The sequence below is a fragment of the Chamaea fasciata genome, unplaced genomic scaffold (assembly GCF_029207755.1).
Source record: "Chamaea fasciata isolate MVZ Bird 193981 ecotype frontalis unplaced genomic scaffold, bChaFas1.0.hap1 SCAF_7, whole genome shotgun sequence".
Taxonomy (NCBI): Eukaryota; Metazoa; Chordata; class Aves; order Passeriformes; family Sylviidae; genus Chamaea; species Chamaea fasciata.
The window spans coordinates 321707-341137 of record NW_027094092.1 but is presented as its reverse complement, the minus strand read 5'-3'; the positions used below and the strand labels follow the sequence as shown (position 1 = coordinate 341137).

The following is a 19431-nucleotide window of genomic DNA, read 5'->3' as shown; positions in this document are numbered from 1 at the left end:
GTAAATAATAATGACCAAAACGGCTTCTAAAATAAACCCTACACATACGTACTTACAAACACCAATCATTAAGAGTCCTTTCACTCTAACCTGCCCCTCTGTTACTCTCACCTTCAAAGGGCAGGTGCTGACAACTGACAGCACCGGGATCTCCCTGCTGGGATCACCGGGTTCTGCAAATGACCCTCTCAGATTCCTAAATCCCCCCAGCATTGCCCCTCCATCCTTGCCTGCCCTCCCTCCACCTCCCACACCATTCCTTGCAACCCACCCAACATCGGTGCCAGCAACCCCAGGACCCACATCTGCCTCCCCAAAACACAACCACACCCCCAGGGTGGGTCCCCCCCAAGGGTCGGGGGGTCTGACCCCAGCGCTGGAAAGGAAAAGACACGGAGTTATGGGAAGGGGCTGGCACCCACGGTGCCAACAGAGGGGGTGAACCCCCAAACGCTTTATTTGGGGGACGGGTGGGGGCCGTCACCGGTACAGGTAATCCGCCTGGATGTTGGCCGCGATCTCGGCCTCCCACTTGTCGCCATTGTTGAGCAGCTTCTCCTTGTTGTAGAGCAGCTCCTCGTGTGTCTCCGTCGAGAACTCGAAGTTGGGGCCCTGCCAGGGTGGGACGGGGTCACCCCTGGGGGTCACCGTGGCGGGAAAAGGGAGCCCCCGCAGTGCCCCCGGGCCCCACTCACCTCCACGATGGCGTCCACAGGACAGGCCTCCTGGCAGAACCCGCAGTAGATGCACTTGGTCATGTCGATGTCGTAGCGGGTGGTGCGGCGGCTGCCGTCGGCGCGGGGCTCGGCCTCGATGGTGATGGCCTGGCACGGGGACATCGTCACGGCCAGAGCCCCGGGTGAGGAGGAGGAGGAGGAGGAGGGGGAGGAAGGCTCACCTGTGCCGGGCACACAGCCTCGCAGAGCTTGCAGGCGATGCAGCGCTCCTCCCCGGACGGGTACCGGCGCAGCGCGTGCTCCCCGCGGAACCGCGGGCTCAGCGGGCCCTTCTCGAACGGGTAATTGATGGTGGCCGGCTCACGGAAGAGGTAGCTCAGGGTCATGGCCAGGCCTGCGAGGCAGAAAGAGGGGTTATGACATATTTGGGAAGGGGGGTCACCCCACAAATGAGGAGGGTGAGAGGGGCCTCACCTCGGACGAGCTCGGTCCAGAGCAGGGTCTGGGCGGCGCGGTCAGTGATGGATCGCATGTCCATGGCCGGCTCCCGGATGTTGACGTACTCTGTGGGAAGAGGGGAGCTGTGCCCACCCTGCAGAGCCCCGGGGTGGGAGCTGAGCCCCCACGAGGGGCAGCACGGCCGTACTCACTGTAACAGTCCCTGGGGGTGCTGGTGCTGAGCGGGCGCAGGGAGCCCAGAGGGGCCAGGGGGCCTGCGGAGGGACAGCAGGGTCAGCAGGGTAAAGATGGGGTTTGGGGCATTCAGGAGGTTTGGGGATTCCCGAGCAGCCTCACCTGCACGGGCAGCCTGGTACAGCAGTCGCAGCGCTGCCATGGCCGGTCCTGGGGTGCAGAGGGAACCTCAGCGAAGTGGGGCAGTCGGGGGTCCCCCACTTCCCATGAGGGACACTGACACCCTGATCCCCTCTCCTCTGCTCAAAGAGACCCAGATCCCCACGCACCTCTGTCCCAACACCCTAAAAGGGACCCCAACTGCTTCCCTAGGGACCCAGGCATCCTGCTTCCTCTGCCAACGCCTCTCAAGGGACCCAAGCATCCTGTCCCTCCTTGCAGCCCCCTTTTAAGGGACCCAAGCGCATCCCCCAATAGACCCGAGTATCTTGTCCACCCCCTAAAAAGGACCCAGCTGTTCCCCCAGGGGACCCGGGCATCCTGCTCCTCCAGGTCCCAGGGGCACCATGTGTCCCGTCCCCTCCCAGCCCTAAGGATCCAGGGGCCCTGATGTCCTGCCTCCCCCAAGGGACCCACGTGTCCCCCCATTCCCGGCCCCAAGGCCCCTCCTCGCCGCCCGGCACCCACCTGAGCCCCCAGCGGGACCGATCCTTCCTGTCACCCCCAAAATCCCCTCTCAGCCTGTGTGTGTCCCTCCGGAGAGGATGGGGGCGGCGGGCAGCGCAGTGTCCGGGCCGTCCCCTCTGCCCCAAGCGCGATTTGGGCGGCCACCACACGCCACCGGAGGCGACCACAGCCCCGGGCCGGCCCCGGGCCCCCCGAGCTCGCCCGGGCCCCGCTTTGCCCCTCACCTGCCCCAAGGGCCCTCCGCCGTCCTGACCCCTGGCCGCCCCCGCGGGCACTGCGCATGCGCGTGCGGCGCCGCGTCGTGGGCGGGGAGAGCGGCGGCGGACGCGCTTGTCATTGGTGAGAGCCCCGCGACGGGCTGGGGGGCGGGAAGAAAGAGGGGGAAGCGTCGCCGACTGGGCGGAGCGTGGCCGCGCTGCGCGGCGATTGGTGGGGCTCGGGGAGGGGCGTGTCCAAAGGGCGGGCGGAGGCGCGTAGCCACGGCGGAGGCCGGGGCGGAGCCTCCTGCTTTTCCTGGGATTCCCAAACCTCCGCAGCTTTCCGTCCGGTGTCTGGAGCACCTCGGGCCACGGGTGCCGGAAGGTCTCCAAGCTGGGGCGGCCCAGACACGTGGATTCAGTACAAAGCCCGGCTCCGCGTCTGGTGGGCTCAGCCCCGACCCCCCAGCCCCGGCACAGTCCCTGGAGGCGACCAGCGGGGGTCTTTCCCTTTCCCTATTAAACCGTCTTTTTCTCAACTCCCTCGTCCAGTTCTCTTCATCGGCCCACCCGGGGGATCCCTGTGGGATTCAAGCCGGGACAACCCACAGCCAAGTAGGAACGGGTATCCCTTTACCGGCACAACCAGCCCCCCAAAATGTAGCAGCGTGGAGCGAAGGAAACTGGGATCATGGGGCAGGATAAACGGGAACATGCGGCAAAGGACACGTGAGATCATGGGGCAAAGGAAACTTGCGATCATGGAGTAGGAGAAACTGGGAACTCGGGGCAAAGGACACTGAGATCATAGAGCAGGAGAAACCAGGATCACCCCAGCTCAAGGATTTGGGATCTGGGAATTGTTGTGGACCTTCTCAAGACAGAATACGCACCTCTGCCCTGGTGGTGTCAGTGGAAATCAAGCCCCAAGGAGCCAAAAACGAGGGATGTGGGACTGGGATGGAGGGAGATGTGGGGGACGAGGGACTTTTGGAGTGAGCAGAGGTGCAGGGAAGTGAAAGGGAAGCACACAGGATGTGGAGAAACACCTTTCATTGCAGCTGGGCACCGGGACCAGCAGCAGGAGATGTGCTGGGTGGGGAGACTCCAGGCGGGATGTGGAGCCCCTCAGAGCAGGGTACAGTCATTCTTATGTGTGACCTTGGCGGCGGCCCGGACCACCCCGAATTTCTGCTGGCTGTACGGGGGGTAGCGCGGGGCGTTGAGGGGCTCCCAGCCCATCCCGCGCTTCAGGCACCCCCGGTGGTGGGAGAAGGTGTCAAAGCTGAACTTCCCGTGGTACATTCCCAGGCCGCTGTTCCCTGGAATACACAGCACAGGAACCCTGGTGTGTGCCTGGATCTGACCGTCCTCTGGGTGAAAGAACCCAAAATTAAGCTCCCAGCTCTGTGAAAGCAGCGCCACGACTTCATCCAGCTGCTTTCCAAGCCATGGATGAGCTTCCCAGGAATGTGACCCAAAGAGGACCACAGAGGTGACCTAGTGCACACCCAAGTGGATGTTTGGAGTGGGAGGATTAGGCTGGGAAGTGGAGAGACTCCCAAGAACCCTCTTGTCAGTGGATTTGACCACTTCAATTAACATATGTAGCAACTGGAAGGGTGTCACTGATGAGGTGATGACAGCAGCAAGATGCTCCCACCAGATGAGCTTCCCTACCACAGGAATACCCTCCAAAACACATCCCATCCATGCTGGATCCAGCCCTGCTGCAAGGGGGCAGGACTGCAGGGGTGGAGAGGCAGAATGACCAAGGTGCCTTTGGTGAGGTGGGACCCAGCACCGAGGATGAATGTTGGGAGGTGGAAACTGGCTGGCCAGGAGCAAGCACAGGAAAGCCAGGCAGGCTGGCAATAAACAACAAAATCCACATATCATTTGATAACAGATGGGATAAAATCCCATGAGTCAGCCTGAGCCAGTCCTGATAAAAGGCTAATCATGGCTGGGGTGATGTGCTGGGTTCAGAACTTCAGACATTAGCAGCCTCAGGATAAAGGGAGGTCACTGATGCCTCCTTGCCAGCTGAGTGGGAAGAGAGGAAAAAAGGTGGAAAACAGGAGCTGGTAGTGGAGATTATCCCATAAAAAGGTGGTGTCTCCATCATGGAATCCCAGAATAGTTTGGGTTGGAAAGGACCTTAAAGATTATCCAGTTCCACCCCCCCTGCCATGGGCAGGGATACCTTCCATTAGACCAGATTGCTTCAAGCCCTGATTCCCTATGTTTTAAGCAAGACATTTCTGTGGATCCAGAGCTTGGGATGGGGAGTATGGAGAGAAAGAACCTCAGGGTGCTCCTTAGGTGTCCAGCAAAGCCCAAGAGCCTAAGGTGAAGCAAAGGGCTTCTGGAGGAGAATTTCCCTCTGGACTACCGAGCCCTCTGGAGCTGAGAGTTCCTCCTGAGCCCCTTGCTGACCATGGGTGGAATCACACATGGCTCCCAATGGTCAGGACTGGGGATTTTGGACCTACCAATGCCCCCGAAGGGCAGCGAGGTCAGTGTCATGTGCGTCAGGGTGTCATTGCCACAGAAGCCTCCGCTGCTCGTCCGCTCCAGGACTTGGTTCACCACCTGGGAGTGACACAAGGAAGATGGGACATGGGTCTCCCACCCCATTCCACTACTTCCAAACACAATCCATACCCCCTAACTAGGGCTGTGTGCTGTAAGGGAAACACTTGGAGCACAAACATGACTGGATACAGCTGCCAAGGAGCACTGGGCAGGTGTAGTCCTGGCTTGGCTCTACCTTGTCATCGGATGAGAAGGCGTAGAGAGCCAAGGGCCGCTCCCGGCTGTTGATGAAGTCAATGGCTTCATCCATGTTGGTGACGACCACGATGGGCAGGATGGGCCCGAAGATCTCCTCCTGCATGATGGGATCTGAGGGCTGCACATCCACCAGTACTGTGGGAGCTGCGGAGAGGAAACCCAACAGCGTCAGCCAGGCACAGAGGCCAGAGGTACAACCTTGGTTGTCCCCACGACCCACCTCCTGTACAAAAGGCCACCTTCCTGGCCAAGCACCCGGTTCCTGCCATAATCTTCTCCAAACCTGAAATGTGCTCCATGCAGGGATGGAGATGTGAGTGACCCCAAGCCTCACCGATGTAGCGCTCTGCCTCGTCCGTCTGTCCCCCGAGGGCCACGCGCCCGCTGCACAGCAGCGCCCGGAGGCGCCGGAACTGCTTGTCACTCACAATGCGGCCGAAATCCGGGGATTCTCGGGGGTTGGGGCCATAGAAATCATCGATGGCCTTACGCAGGGCCGGGACGAGCTTCTCCTGCATCTCTATGGTGCAGAGCAGGTAGTCGGGCGCGACGCAGGTCTGCCCCGCGTTGAAGAAGCGGCCCCAGGCCACGCGCCGTGCCACGTTGGTCACGTCACAGGTGTCGGACACGTAGCAGGGGTTCTTGCCCCCCAGCTCCAGAGTCACCGGTGTCAGGTGCTTGGCAGCGGCCGTCATCACGATCTGCCCCACTGGGGGGCTGCCTGCAGGCAGGGAAAACATGGATTGAGGTGGGAATCCCACCAGCCATCGCACGGCTCTGGGATGTGGCACTGAGTCCTGTCAGACCACAGATACACATCCCAGATCCTCCAATAGATCCTGCCACACATCCCTAACCCAATCCCTGCCTTCTTAGCAGGGATGTCTGCAGGGAACCCACCTTCCTCCTCACAAAAAAATCTCTGCTCTGTCCCCTGGGACGTACCAGTGAAGAAGATGTAGTCAAACTTGTTCTCCAGCAGCCTGGTGGTCTCTGACACGCCACCGGTCACCACAGCAAAGCAGTCCTGCGAGGAGATGAGAAAGGCCCCCTCCTGTCACCATCTGTCCCCACCAATAGCATCCTGGGAGGCTGGGACACTGGCTGGGCATGGAGGAAGGAAGCTGGGCAGTACAGGGAATCAGAGATGGTGTGTGAGGCAGGCACGGAGCACAGCTCTGTGTGTGCAGGGGTGCCCCAGCCGTGCCATGGGGATGGGGAGAGTGTCCTACCTTGTCCAGGTAGCTGGGCAGCGCTTCTGCCACGATTCTTTCTGTCTTCTTGGATACCTCTGAGGGTTTGACAATGACACAGTTCCCTGGGGAGGACAGACAGGATGTTGGAGCTGTGACATGGTGACAACCAGCCCTTCCGTGGACAAGGTACCCTCACCAGTGCTCAGCACTGTTGGGACCCTCCAGGCCAGGGGACTGGAAGTTTGAGCTCACCAGCAGCGATGGCCCCGATGAGGGGCGCCAGGCAGAGTTGGATGGGGTAGTTCCAGGGTGCTATGATGAGCACCACCCCATAGGGGTCCTTGCGGATGAAGGCAGAGTCCAGCTGCATTGCCTGTGGGACACCCACCACGTCAGGTCCCACCCTGCACCACCATCCCACCCAGCTCTGCCTCCCATCCTCTCTCTTCTCTTCCCTCTCACCAGGTTCTTGTCCACGTGCTCATCCTTCATCCAGCGGGACAGGTTGTTCAGGGTCTCACGGAGCTCGTTCTTGCACAAGAAGATCTCAGATAATTCAGCTTCAAAGGGTGGCTGCAGATACCATGGATGCAACATGTCACCTTGGCATGGCCTGCAGCTCTTATCCCAACACTCCACAGTGTTTTGCCCAGGATTTGGAGGCTGGAGCCCTCTACATCCCATGCTGGATTTCAATCCCTAAAGGTGTTGAGCACCCCGTGTCCACAACATGATGTTTTTAAGCACTGATTGCTTAAAAATAGGAAAAAATATGCAGATCCCATTCATGCAGACATCAGGAAGAATGGGGAGGGTGTCCCAAGGGACTAGGTTGGAGAAGTAAAGATGATGAGCCCTGTGTGTTATTAAGGCTCTGCCTGCAGAGCCAGGGGATCCAGGCTCAGGGAGTTGCAGCCTGGGTGAGCCCTGCAGGAGGGAAGGGGGTCATATCAGGGACAGAAATCAGGGATTAACCTGCCCAGGGAAGAGGGAAACTGAGGCTGGTGGGTGTGGGAATGGCTGTCCATGTCAAGGGGCTCCCCACAGCCCCCTCTGCCTATGGCAGAGCAGGGATGGACTCTGGAGAATGGTGACTGGGACATGCTTCACCTTGGTCTCCCAAATCCAGAGGCTGTGCTCCCAGGACAGAGCCCTGGCAGGGCTGGAGAACCCAATGAAAGGAGGACAAAGCACCCTCAGCTAGGCTGTGGGAGCCCCTCAGCTCCTCTGACCACCAAGTCCTCCTGTTCCTGTCCCCTCTCACCTTGCCCAAGTCAGAGGCAGTGGCCTCCAGGATCTCCTGCTTCTTGTCATCCAGGAGGCGTCCCAGAGCCTCCAGCTGGGCCATGCGGTATTCCATGGGCCGAGTCTTCCCCGAGAGCCAGGATGCCCGCAGGTGGCTCACCAGCCCCGCAAAGGGATTCCTGCTGTGGGGACAGGGGTGTTAGAGGGACACCAGCCCCATTCCAGCTCCTCAGAGCTCTGCATCCAACTGCCACTCCAGGGAGAGGATGGAGCAGCGGGAGGACCCCTCCTGCCACCCCTCTGTCCCCCCACACTCTCACCTCATGGCATCACCATCCACACTCTCGTTCCCACCATCACCTTCGGGGGCTCTCCTGGCCTCACTCTCAGGGAGCTGCAGGACAGCAATTCCGGTCTCCATGCTCCCACAGGCGTGGTGCGGGATGTTTGTGCCGGGCTTGACAACAACAGCTTCCCTCTTCTCGGCTGCCAGCTTCCTGCCCTGCCCCTTGGCAACCTGCCCTGACCCTTGGCTGCCTGCTCTGACCTTTGACTGCCTGCCCCGCCAAACGTCACTGCTGGCTCCATTCCAGCTAAAACTGCTTGGGATGGGAAATGCCCCCCCAACCCTCCCGGCACCCCGCAAACCAAAGGAGGGAGGCACAAAGAGAGGCTGGGAGAGAGTTTGATGCGAACTCTTTACTACAGGTGGAGTTACAAAGAGCAAAGAGCAACAGCGAGGAGGGAGAGAGGTTCATTCCAAAGGAAAAGTCCATGTGAGGAGAGATAGGACTGATGGGAGTGCTTCTCCACCAGAAAGAGAGGTTTGGAGTGAGAAGTTTCCGGTTATTTCAGCTGTGTCCTGGAAAATGGTGCGGAGCAAAGGCCACAAGGGTGCAGGAGGGGATGTCCATCCCGGCTGTCCAACATGCTCCAGCGAGGCAAAGGACACGGTGAGGAAGTGTGATGAAGAGGGAGAGAGGGACAGTCCCAGTTCTCCAGGCTGACTCCGTGGCGTCCTCAAAGCAGGACATGGCAGGCTCAGAGCAGGGTGCAGGTGCCCCTGCGCTTCACCTCAAAGGTGGTGGTGAGGAGCCCCAACTTCTGCTGGGTGTAGGGCGGGTAGCGCGGGCTGTTGAGCGTCTCCAGCCCCATGTTTCGGTGCAGGCAGCCACGGTGGTGGGTGAAGGTGTCAAAGGTGAACTTCCCATGGTATTTTCCCAGGCCACTGTTCCCTGCACACACAGGACAGGTTCGTGCTCAGGACGGGATTCTGCTCCTGATGATGCCTTCTCCAAGCATCAAAACGAGGGGAAAAAGACACCTACAGGATTTTCTGAGCAGCACAGACATGGTGGAGGAATTCCATTTTTCCAGTGCCTCCTGCAGGTATATGGATGCCCAGTCCAGCCAATCCTGCGGCAGCTCAGCAGTTTGGAGGGCCCAGTGTCTCCTTTTTACCCACCTCCATTCATCTACACAAGCTTTGCTGGGTTCTGCAAGTCTTGATTTCCCTCCATGATGCTCCACTGCATCTCCCCATGGTTGGAGCTGTTCGACCTTTTTCCCAGAACTCTAAAAACCTGGAGTCACATTGGCTACGCCAGTTCTCCCAGTTTCCTGTGGCTGGTTTAACTGGAGGATAAGAGTCCAGTGACTTCCCGTGGAAGCTTTGGGGCCATCTCACCCCAATGACTTCAGCCCCTTCACCTGCTCTAAAGTGGCTTTACCTGATAATTGAAGGTGGTTGGTCTGAATCACTCCCAATTAAGATAAGTTACAGAATGGGAAGGACAAAAAATTGTTCCCTAAGCCACAGGCAGGTGAGGAATTAATTGTCTGGGTGTTTCATTATGTCTGACTCAGGCGCCAGCCCCGACAGAGATGCTGAGCAAGGGCAGCACCAAATGAAGAGACTTATCCCAGAAATATTTTGGGAAGAGATCAAGACATGGGGAAGTATTCCAGGAAACAACATTCCTGTATTCCTGTATCCCTGCACCATGCTGCACCCACAGCCTAGGGCTGAGCAGCCTCACTTTTCACCTGAGAAAGCAAAAATTGGTGCCTCTGGAGACCAAAAATTTCTTCTACAAGGAGATGTCCAAGATCCTGTAAGAGGATCTCCAGGTTTTCACAAGTGTTTTGTTCCTACTACTCTGTCCTAAAAGTTGGAAAGAAGGTACAACCTGGCCCCTGAGGGACATTAAGGGATCCAGCCCAGCACCACACTGGCTACAGGAGGCAACTCACATTCCTCACCATCACTCAGGCCACGGATCACACCTGGCTCCCAGTGGCCAGGACTGGGGATTTTGGACCTACCAATGCCTCCGAAGGGCAGCGAGGTCAGTGTCACATGCATCAGGGTGTCATTGCCACAGAAGCCTCCGCTGCTCGTCCGCTCCAGGACCTGGTTCACTATCTGGGAGGGAGCAGAGAAGGTAGATGAGGGGCTTGCACTTGGCAAACCTTACCCAGTTTACCCACGGAGTGTTTGGGCTCTAAAGACCCTAAAGACATCCTGGGGCTTGTGGAGGTGGTGCCTGACTGCCCTCCCCACTTCTTCTGCTCCACAGACACACCTTGCTGTCGCAGGAGAAGGCGTAGAGGGCCAAGGGCCGCGGCCGCGCGTTGATGAAGTCAATGGCTTCATCCATGTTGGCGATGACCACGATGGGCAGGATGGGCCCGAAGATCTCCTCCTGCATGGCAGGGTCTGAGGGCTGCACATCCGCCAGAACCGTGGGAGCTGCGGAGAGGAAACCCAACAGCGTCAGCCAGGCACAGAGGCCAGAGATGAAACCTCCCCTCAGGACGCCTTTAAAGCACTTGTAAAACTCCTTCCCTCTAGAACCTCCCCTCTGTAGGAAGACCCCCTGAAAGCCCCCAATGTGGTCACCAAGGTGTGAGTGACCCCAAGCCTCACCGATGTAGCGCTCTGCCTCGTCCGTCTGTCCCCCGAGGGCCACGCGCCCGCTGCACAGCAGCGCCCGGAGGCGCCGGAACTGCTTGTCACTCACAATGCGGCCGAAATCCGGGGATTCTCGGGGGTTGGGGCCAAAAAACTCGGTGATGGCCTCGCGCAGGGCGGGCATGAGCTTCTCCTGCATCTCTATGGTGCAGAGCAGGTAGTCGGGCGCGACGCAGGTCTGCCCTGCGTTGAAGAAGCGGCCCCAGGCCACGCGCCGTGCCACGTTGGTCACGTCACAGGTGTCGGACACGTAGCAGGGGTTCTTGCCCCCCAGCTCCAGAGTCACCGGTGTCAGGTGCTTGGCAGCGGCCGTCATCACGATCCGCCCCACTGGGGGGCTGCCTGCAGGCAGGGAAAACATGGATTGAGGTGGGAATCCCACCAGCCATCGCACAGCTCTGGGATGTGGCACTGTGTCCTGTCAGACCTCAGATACACATCCCAGATCCTCCAATAGATCCTGGCACCACATCCAGGCAGGGCTCTGCTCTGTCCCCTGGGACGTACCAGTGAAGAAGATGTAGTCAAACTTGTTCTCCAGCAGCCTGGTGGTCTCCGGCACGCCGCCGGTTACTACAGCAAAACAGTCCTGCAAGGAAACAGAAAAAATTCCCTTGTGTCACCATCTGTCCCCACCAACAGCATCCCAGGAAGCTGGGAGGTTGGCTGAGCGTAGAGGGAGAAGGTTCTGCACATAGATGATGTGTGGGGATGGTGGGTGTGAGGCAGGGTTGGGAACACCATGGCCCAGGAACAACAGACAAGGACAAGATAGGCTTCTCACACTGTCCAGGTAACAGCTCAGCGTTTCAGCAACGAGTCTCTCTGTGTTCTTGGAGATCTCTGAGGGTTTGATGACGGCGCAGTTCCCTGGAGGAAGATGAACAGGACATCAGCACGGTGACAACAGTGACATGGTGACAGCCAGCCCTTCTGGGGATAAGACCCCTGGGGAGACCTTGGCACTTCCAGGCCAGGGGACTGGAAGTTTGGACTTACCAGCAGCGATGGCCCCGATGAGGGGCACCAGGAAGAGGTGGATGGGATAGTTCCAGGGCGCTATAATGAGCACCACTCCATAGGGGTCCTTGCGGATGAAGGCAGAGTCCAGCTGCATCACCTTCAAGGAAGAACATGACCTCAGCACTGCCTTCCCCATCACCAATCCCACTCCACCACTTCCCTTTTCCCAGAGCTTCCTTCTTACCAGGTTCTTGTCCACATGCTCATCCTTCATCCAGTTGCACAGGTTGTTGAGGGTGACATTGAGCTCATTCTTGCAGAGGAGGATCTCACTAAAGAAAGCCTCGAAGGATGGCTGGGGACAGACATCATGGAAGTGCCACCCCAACACTGACCCTGTCACCCTAACACAGACCCCATCACCCCAACCCCACCACCCCAGGAGGCATCTCTCCCCTCTTCCAAACATGAATAGCAGGAGGATCTCTTCAGCAGAAGTTTCCATCACCTCCTGTAACTGCCAGGGAATATCAGTATCCCAGAAATTTTATGAAAATAGTTATTTGGCTAGAAGGAAAAAAAAAAAAACCCAAACTGAGCATTTTCACGGTATCTAACAAATTCCTGAGCGCAGCACTGTGAACTGGCAACAGAGCCCTGAGCCAAGGGGACACCCAAGCAATGTCACCAGAGCTCCTGAAGACCTCGTCCTGGTGGAAGGCATCCTGACCACTTGGACATTCAAGCTAGAAGAAAAGCCCAGAGCCCCCTTCCACCACCTGTGGACAAAAGCTGCACCTTTTAGTCTTAAGTTTAGTCAACATCTGAAGACCTTGACTAAAGGGAAGCAATAAGAACCACAGCTTAATTAAACCCTTTGTGATGGAGAAGTGGGTCCTCTCCATAGCTGTGGAGCACAAACTGGTATCATGTCATCCTTGCAGGAGAAGTGTGGAGACACCAGGGATAGCCCAGCCAGCTCAGTGGAGCCCCTTCATGACCGTGGAGAGCAGGGGGAACAAAGCTCCTGTGCTGCAACATCATATTTTGGATTCCTACAACCCAAACACACCCCTGGACTGGAGTCTTCCTCCCATCCCCATGCCACTTTGGGGTTGGGAAGGCTGGTTGCTGATTCTCAGGATCTTCCACCACCAAGAGACCTTCCGGTCCCCAAAATGCAGCTGCCAGGAGGTGTAAGGACTCTCTCAGACACGAGGGCTCAGCAGGCACATGAGATAATCAGGTGAAGCAACGGAGCTGTTCTCAAACCAGGATGATGACGGCCTCACCAGGAGAGGAAGATGATGGTTCATAAAGAATTTTGATGGGATACAAAGGTTGTGAGATAGGACATTAAGTCTGAGGTCATCCAAGTGCCACCAATCATTGGCACCAGAGAAGAACCGGCACTGCTGGAGATGAGACACCACCTCAGCTACGTAAGAGCAGATGAAGTGTCCATCTAGCTATGAGGGCCCGGTTGCATAACAAGCTCATTACTGGACAACCGGATCTAATTAGGCATAATTAGGAAAGACGATGGACACACTCAGAGCACTGATGCCTATCAAGGCCTGGCTGAAGGAGAAGGGCACGCCTCCAACAAACATGGCAACTAGGAGCCTTGGGGGATGGCAGGACAGGGAAGGACATTGCTGAGGGCATGGGCCACTTCACTGATGCCAAACAAAGAGGTGAGGATCATAAAATGGAATCCTGGAATGGTTTGGGTTCAAAGGGACCTTTAAATTCATCCAATTCTGCCCTGTCACGGACAGGGACGCCTTCTACTAGCCCAGGTTGCTCCAAGCCCCATCCAACCAGGCCCTGAACACTTCCAGGAATGACAGGCTGAGACCACTAGAATTATCATGGTGCAGATGCTCCCACTTCACCTGCAGATCATCCAGGAGCTTCTGGAATGCCACAATACCCTGAGCCATATCCAGAGCCCTGCCCATGCCAGTGAAACCAGTCCCTTGGAGGCCCTGGGAGGAATGTGCAGTGCCAGCATGTTGCACAATGCCAGTAATCCCGGGCGTGCCGGGCTGGCCAGGAGCACCCCAGGATGTCACCTCTGTGGAGGTCACACGGACCCCCAGGATGCAGACCAGAGTGTGAAACGCTCCCACCTCGGCCGGTCACCAACAGGGTCTTTGCTTGGTTTCAGGGCACCAGGGATGGGATCAACAGCACTGTCCCTCCACCATCCCTGGATCTGCAGGGACCTAGCACTTACAGGTGCACCAGCCTGGGAACACATCAAAGGGGAAGCAGGACCCCAAGGAAGGGACACCCCAGACATGCCCAGACCCTCACAAGGATGCAATACCCAGACAAGGATATATGAAGAACTTCAAAGATGTGATGCCAATGGCCCCCAATTCCCAGCCCCTCTTACCTTTCCCATGTCCAATTCAGTGGCTTCCAGGATCTCCTGCTTCTTGTCATCCAGGAAGCGTCCCAGAGCCTCCAGCTGGGCCACACGGTATTCCATGGGCCGCGTCTTCCCCGAGAGCCAGGATGCTCGCAGGTGGCTCACCAGCCCCGCATAGGGGTTCCCACTGCAGGGACGGGGTGTTAGAGGGGACCCAGCCCCATTCCACCCCCCCAATCTACATTATCCCATCCCGGCATCAAACTGGACCCCAGATTCCCTGGGGACACACACCCGTCTCCCCTGCTGCTGGGAGCAGCCCAACACAGCACCATTCCCAGCAGATCCTGTTTTCTCCCTTGGGCCATGCTGGGATGTGGTGGCTCAAAGACCTCAGACTTTTCCCCCAGCACCAACCTGGGGTCCCCATTGCCCTGGCACTGCCACAGCTTCCCCTGCCCACCTCCCTGTCTCCCTCCTGCCCCCAGCCCCTTGCTCTCACCATGGAGTGCTGCAGACCATTGGCACTGGCCCCTTCCCGATCCCGCTGCCTCCACTGCACCCAGCAGCTTTCCCAGGATCTTTGCCAGGATCACCGCCCATGGTGCTGCACTTGCCACAGCCCGGGAGCTGCTGCCTGGGGGGCTCAAGGGCCTGCTGCATGCCAAGCTGCTGGAAGGAGCTGCCGGTCTCCATGGAGAACGTGATGGCCCTGGGGAGAGACACTGTGTGGGTTATGCCAGGATGGAAGTGCTGGAGATGCCGGCTTGATCCCAAGAGGAGTCACCCGCGGCACCTTTGAAGGGCGGCATAGTGCTCAGGGCATCCTGGTTGTGGGGTGACTCAGCCCAGGGCAGCTGCCAGAGGCTCTGGAAGATGCCTGGGATTCCCGGGATAATCACCATCCTCTGGACACTGACCTGCCCAGGCTGCCCTGCCTGTAGGGTCACCTATGGTGACCTCAGGAACAAGACGCCCCCAGATCTGGGGGGCAGAGCTGCAGCCCCCCATCTGTCACCCTCTCCATTCCCAGACATGCACCCCTCCTCGAGGGAACCCCCCCGTGCCCCACAGCCCCCAGCAGCATGGGAGTGCCAGAGGGGTGCCGTGCAGAGTGCGCCAGTTTTGGGGACCCCGCAGTGCTTACCTGGGAGCTTGTGTGGAAGCTGGAGGAGCGCGAGGCCAGGCAGGCACTGCCGAGGCTCGGTGTGGGGGGTCCCTAAATGCTGTGGGGCTGGGCCCCACGGCCGGGGGCGGGAAGGATTGGGCCCCGCCTCCGTGGGGCTGGCAGTGGGGACAAGGTTTGGGATGGGATAGGATGGAATGGGACCTCCCCCTTGGGATGGTGGAACTGCCACGGCCACCACACCACCACCATGAACTTTGACCCATTTGGACCCCACAGACACCCCTCGTCCTGATCCCATGACCACCCTGACCTATGGGGTTCCCACAGACACCACTCATCCTTACTCCGGTGACCACTCTGGTCCATGGGGTTCCCACAGACACCCTTCATCCTGCTTCCCAAGGGTTCCATAATCAATAGACAGCCACCATGCTGCTACCACAACTATCCTGACCCATGAGGATCCCACCAACACCCCTCATCCTGCTTCCCAAGGGTTTCATGACTAACAGACTCCCTTCATCCTGCTGCCAGGCCACCCCCAGGAAGAGCCCTTTGCTCCAGCACCCCAGGGTGGCTCCCATTGCCAGGGATGTGGGGCACCCTCAGGACGGGAGTCCTTTGCCCCCGGCCCGCTGCCATGACCCTGCTGGGGCTGTTCCCTTGCATATCCCCCCTATCCTGCAGAAACCAGCACCTTCCCAAGAGTCCCATCTCAAGAATCCCCCGCTACCGGCTGGGCCAGATCCTGCCCCGGAGATGCCACCCCATCCGCCCGGCCCAGCAGTCCCCCCGCCCTGCCCCGGGGCACCCTGCCGTGCCACGCACCCGGGCGCCTTCCCGGGCCCGGCTTTGGGGTGACACCAGGGCAGGCACGTGCCCTACGCCTCCCGACCGGGGTGTCCCCCCGCCCAGGCACCCTGGCACATCCCCCGGGCCGGCAAGGGGAAGCGAAAGCAGCAGGGTAGAGCACCCAGTGCCACGAGGCACCCCGAGGAGGCAGCACCCAGCCCGAGGCCCGGTGGGAGCGCTGGGAAGGTCCCAGGGAGGCGGGGGGGAGAGGGCTGGGGCGCTGTGAGGTGGGGGAGCAGCGGGTGCTGTGCGGGGTGGGTCGGGGTGCTGCGCGGGGTGGGGTACGATGGGTGCTGCGGGGGTCGGGGTGCTGAGAACGGGCGGGGGTGGGGGGCACCGAGGAGTGCGGGCACGGACCGGGGGGTCCGGCAGCGGGCGATGGGGGGGTCCGGGAGCGGCCCCTTTAACCACCTCTGTCCCGCCAGCGCTAACCGAAAGAGGAAGAGGCGCCCGCCCCGCCCCGAGAAGCTCCGGCATCGGCGAAAGGGGCTGGGGTCGGGGTGACGGGGAGGGGGTGAGGAGGCTGGGGGTGCTGAGCCCAGACCGCAGCTCTGGGGAGTGCGAGGCTGGGTAGGGGGCGCGGGGTTTGGGGGTGCAGGAAGGTGTAGGGGTGCAGAGCACAGGGGTGCAAACCATGTGTGCAGGATCTGAGGGTGCAGAGCACAGGTTTTTATGGCTTGGGGGGTGCCGTGTACATGGGTACACGGTGCTGGATGTAGGGGTGTAAGGGCCGGGGGTGCTGGGCACAAGGGTGCAGGGTTTGTGTGTGCAGGACACAGGGGCGTAAAACATACTGGTGCAAGACCGGGGGTGTCAACAGATCCCCCCCACCCTGATACCATTCAGGCCCACCCCAGAAGGACCAATGGAGAAGGACATTGACAGCTGCCAGAATGGGGCCAAGACAGTGCCAAGCGCCGGGCTGGGCACTGAGGGGACAGAGACACAGGTGAGACCAGGGGGAGACCCACGGGGGGGAACCGGGCCCATAGTGGTCATCCCCAAGGGCTGACAGCTGGAATCACCCACAGCTGGACGATTTTGTGGGTGCCCACCCTGACTACAATGAGGAGGAGGAGGAGCAGAAGTACTTTCGCCGCAAGCGCCTCGGTGTCATCAAGAACGTGGTGGCCGCCAGCCTGGCTGGCACTCTCACTTACAGCGTCTACCTGGGTATGGGACCTCCCAGGGACCCCCAGAACAACCTGGGGTGTTCAGGGCATGGGGTGACCACGCCTGGCCCCCCTCAGGCCTGCTGCAGATGCAGCTGATCCTTCACTATGATGAGACCTACCGGGAGGTGAAATACAGCAACATCCGGCTGGAGGACATCGACCACAAGGTGCTGATGGGCATCAATGTCACACCCGTGGCGGCGCTGCTCTACACACCCATCCTCATCAGGTACGGCCCCACCACCATTCCTGGCCGGCATGGCTCACTGGCATGGCCACCCATGCTTCCACTCCTTGCCCTGGCAGGTTCTTCGGCACCAAGTGGGCCATGTTCCTGGCGGTTGGCATCTATGCCCTCTTCGTCTCCAGCAACTACTGGGAGCGCTACTACACGCTGGTGCCCTCTGCGGTGGCCATCGGCATGGTCATCGTGCCCCTCTGGGCCTCCATGGGCACCTACATCACACGGTAGGCATCGGGGGGGTGCGTGGGGGGTGCAGGGGGTGCTGGCTGACCCGCTGCTCCATGCAGGATGGCCCAGAAGTACTACGAGTACGTTAACTACAAGGAGGAGCAGGAGAAGGGGAGGCAGCGGGCGCCACGGGACACCTGCAATGCCTACATCATCGCCTTCCAGACCATCTTCTACTCCTGCTTCCACGTGAGCCCCAGTGGGGTGGCTGGGATGGGCGGGGGGGCCACGCCAGCAGCACTGAGCGTGCACCCTTCTACATCCTGTAGTTGAGCTTCGTCTGTGCTCAGATGCCCATGGTCTTCTTCCTCAACAACTACCTCTACCAACTGAACCACACGCTCTTCGGTGTGAAGCACTGCGGTGAGGCTGCGGGTGGGGTGCGGGGCGGGGCGGCACCAGGAGCACCCCGGCTGGGATTAACCGTGGCCTGTGCCCCACTGGCAGGGACCCTGAGCCACGGCACGCTGCCTGGCTTCAACAGGACGGTGCTGCAGAGCCTTCCCCGCAGCGTCAACCTCATCATCGTGGAGAGCACCTTGATGGCCGCCGCCTTCCTCGCCATGCTGGTGGTGAGCGCTGGGGTGGGAGGGGACAGAGAGGTGCTGGACGGTGGCAGGACCTCACCTGCAGGTGCTCCGCAGGTGCTGGTGCTGTGTGGCGCGGCGTACCGGCCCATGGAGGAGATCGACATGCGCAGCATTGGCTGGGGCAACATTTTCCAGCTGCCCTTCAAGCACATGCGGGACTATCGCCTGAGGCACCTCTTCCCACTGTTCATCTACAGCGGCTTCGAGGTGCTCTTTGTCTGCACTGGATTTTCCCTGGTATGATCCGTGATGGGGTGGGAGGTGAGGGAGCGGGGACAGGTGAGGCTGAGCCGCCTGTGCTCACTGCAGAACTACGGCGTGTGCGCCCTGGGGCTGGAGAGGTTGGCGTATCTCCTCATGGCCTACGGCTTCTCTGCCTCGGCGTGCTCCAGCCTGGCCCTGTGCATGCTGCGCCTGCGCCGGCACATCCCGCTCCTGGCTGGAGCCTTCATCCACGCTGTACTCCTGGTGACGCTCTTCTGCTGGGCACCGGAGCCCCGGCACCTGGCGCAGGCGCCGCTGCTCTACAGCATTGCCGCACTCTGGGGCACGGGCAGCGCCCTCAACAAGACTGGAATCAGCAGTGAGTAGTGGGAAGGTCCTGAAACAGCCTAGTTGTCCCCCAAAATGCCTTGAGGTCCCCAAAATAGCCTGGGTTGTCCCAAGTTTTTCCACACATCCTCTCCTCACGTCCCCCGGTACCACGAGTTTGTGGTCCCACTCCTCGGATCCACGGGACAGACCCACTGTGATTGTCCCCCACACCAAGGGGACGTGGCACAGGAAGGGGACACTGATTCCAGTCTCTGCCACAGTCCTCCTGGGGATGTTGTACAAGAAAAAGGAACGCCAAGACTTCATCTTCACCATCTACCACTGGTGGCAGGCCCTGGCCATCTTCACCGTCTACCTGTGGTCGGGACTGCCCATGAAGGTAAGTCACAGATGTGCCCCAGCCCACTGAGAGACATTCCAGGGTTTTTGGGGACACACCCGCACGCCAATCCCAAAATTCCCTGTGCCATAGGCCAAGCTGTCCATCATGCTGCTGACGCTGGTGGTGGCAGTGGGGACATACCTGTGGATGGAGCGGAAGGTGGCGCAGAACATGGAAGTCCGGCTGCCCCGCATCCCACGCCCACGCCATAAAACACGTGGATACCGCTACCTGGAGGACAACTCGGATGAGACTGGCTCTGACGGTGACGGGGACAAGGAGGACAATGACAGGCACCCAGCTGAGGCCACCAGCGAGGATGAGCTGCCAAAAGAGGACGGGGATCAGCTGGGATAGAGACAGCCTGGCCTGGGACAGTCTGCTCCTGGCACTTGAGGGGATTCCACAGCTCCCCCCTGGGTGGGCCCAAAATTCTGCAAATCCCCTCAGGTCAGGCTTGCAGCCCCCCAGGCTAAGCCTAAAGCCCCCAGGCAGCCCAGAGCCCCCCACACTGGCTGACAGACCCCC

At 59.6% G+C, this 19431-nt stretch overlaps 4 protein-coding genes across 7 annotated transcripts; 1 reads left to right on the top strand and 3 right to left on the bottom strand.

Moving 5' to 3' along the window:
- Positions 1-398: 398 nt before the first annotated feature.
- On the bottom strand, positions 399-2310 carry NDUFS8 (NADH:ubiquinone oxidoreductase core subunit S8). Its single transcript, XM_066187055.1, has 7 exons — positions 2222-2310; positions 1473-1520; positions 1328-1390; positions 1152-1241; positions 899-1071; positions 696-824; positions 399-612 (listed from the first exon to the last, which is right to left on the bottom strand). Exons 1-7 carry the CDS (start codon positions 2277-2279, stop codon positions 481-483), a joined length of 693 nt encoding a protein of 230 aa, XP_066043152.1. The 5' UTR covers positions 2280-2310; the 3' UTR covers positions 399-480.
- An 8-nt stretch (positions 2311-2318) lies between these two features.
- On the bottom strand, positions 2319-8016 carry LOC136291938 (aldehyde dehydrogenase family 3 member B1-like). Of its 4 annotated transcripts, none has more exons than XM_066187051.1 (10): positions 7752-8016; positions 7451-7613; positions 6649-6759; positions 6439-6559; positions 6223-6308; positions 5936-6017; positions 5274-5711; positions 4968-5134; positions 4690-4789; positions 2319-3516 (listed from the first exon to the last, which is right to left on the bottom strand). In XM_066187051.1, exons 1-10 carry the CDS (start codon positions 7850-7852, stop codon positions 3323-3325), a joined length of 1563 nt encoding a protein of 520 aa, XP_066043148.1. In that variant the 5' UTR covers positions 7853-8016; the 3' UTR covers positions 2319-3322. The 4 variants fall into 4 exon arrangements, with proteins under 4 accessions (XP_066043148.1, XP_066043149.1, XP_066043151.1 ...); XM_066187052.1 differs by having other exon boundaries at positions 7451-7610; XM_066187054.1 differs by having other exon boundaries at positions 7451-7610; positions 7792-7874.
- Positions 8017-8127: 111 nt separating this feature from the next.
- LOC136291930 (aldehyde dehydrogenase family 3 member B1-like) lies at positions 8128-17038 on the bottom strand. Its single transcript, XM_066187035.1, has 11 exons — positions 17024-17038; positions 14251-14460; positions 13773-13935; positions 11613-11723; positions 11405-11525; positions 11190-11275; positions 10913-10994; positions 10361-10747; positions 10017-10183; positions 9757-9856; positions 8128-8666 (listed from the first exon to the last, which is right to left on the bottom strand). The coding sequence occupies exons 2-11, from the start codon at positions 14442-14444 to the stop codon at positions 8473-8475; spliced, it is 1605 nt and encodes a 534-aa protein (XP_066043132.1). The 5' UTR covers positions 14445-14460; positions 17024-17038; the 3' UTR covers positions 8128-8472.
- Positions 16333-19295, top strand: UNC93B1 (unc-93 homolog B1, TLR signaling regulator). The gene is made up of 11 exons (XM_066187034.1): positions 16333-16678; positions 16761-16902; positions 16980-17133; positions 17211-17372; positions 17436-17565; positions 17646-17739; positions 17824-17948; positions 18021-18203; positions 18276-18549; positions 18782-18900; positions 18994-19295. Exons 1-11 carry the CDS (start codon positions 16595-16597, stop codon positions 19258-19260), a joined length of 1734 nt encoding a protein of 577 aa, XP_066043131.1. The 5' UTR covers positions 16333-16594; the 3' UTR covers positions 19261-19295.
- The last annotated feature ends 136 nt before the right edge of the window (positions 19296-19431 follow it).

Excerpts from the sequence above, each read along its gene's own strand:
- UNC93B1 (XM_066187034.1), top strand. The coding sequence starts at position 16,595 with ATGGAGAAGGACATTGACAGCTGCCAGAATGGGGCCAAGACAGTGCCA. Across the intron at positions 16,679-16,760 it reads CTGAGGGGACAGAGACACAG|CTGGACGATTTTGTGGGTGC; the intron begins GTGAGACCAGGG and ends AATCACCCACAG. Across the intron at positions 16,903-16,979 it reads CACTTACAGCGTCTACCTGG|GCCTGCTGCAGATGCAGCTG; the intron begins GTATGGGACCTC and ends GGCCCCCCTCAG.
- NDUFS8 (XM_066187055.1), bottom strand. The coding sequence starts at position 2,279 with ATGCGCAGTGCCCGCGGGGGCGGCCAGGGGTCAGGACGGCGGAGGGCC. Across the intron at positions 1,521-2,221 it reads GCGGAGGGCCCTTGGGGCAG|GACCGGCCATGGCAGCGCTG; the intron begins GTGAGGGGCAAA and ends TCTGCACCCCAG. Across the intron at positions 1,391-1,472 it reads GTACCAGGCTGCCCGTGCAG|GCCCCCTGGCCCCTCTGGGC; the intron begins GTGAGGCTGCTC and ends GTCCCTCCGCAG.
- LOC136291938 (XM_066187051.1), bottom strand. The coding sequence starts at position 7,852 with ATGGAGACCGGAATTGCTGTCCTGCAGCTCCCTGAGAGTGAGGCCAGG. Across the intron at positions 6,760-7,450 it reads CTGCCTCTGACTTGGGCAAG|CCACCCTTTGAAGCTGAATT; the intron begins GTGAGAGGGGAC and ends TGGTATCTGCAG. Across the intron at positions 6,309-6,438 it reads CATCGGGGCCATCGCTGCTG|GGAACTGTGTCATTGTCAAA; the intron begins GTGAGCTCAAAC and ends TGTCCTCCCCAG.
- LOC136291930 (XM_066187035.1), bottom strand. The coding sequence starts at position 14,444 with ATGGAGACCGGCAGCTCCTTCCAGCAGCTTGGCATGCAGCAGGCCCTT. Across the intron at positions 13,936-14,250 it reads ATGGTCTGCAGCACTCCATG|TGGGAACCCCTATGCGGGGC; the intron begins GTGAGAGCAAGG and ends CCGTCCCTGCAG. Across the intron at positions 9,857-10,016 it reads CCTTCTCCTGCGACAGCAAG|ATAGTGAACCAGGTCCTGGA; the intron begins GTGTGTCTGTGG and ends GCTCCCTCCCAG.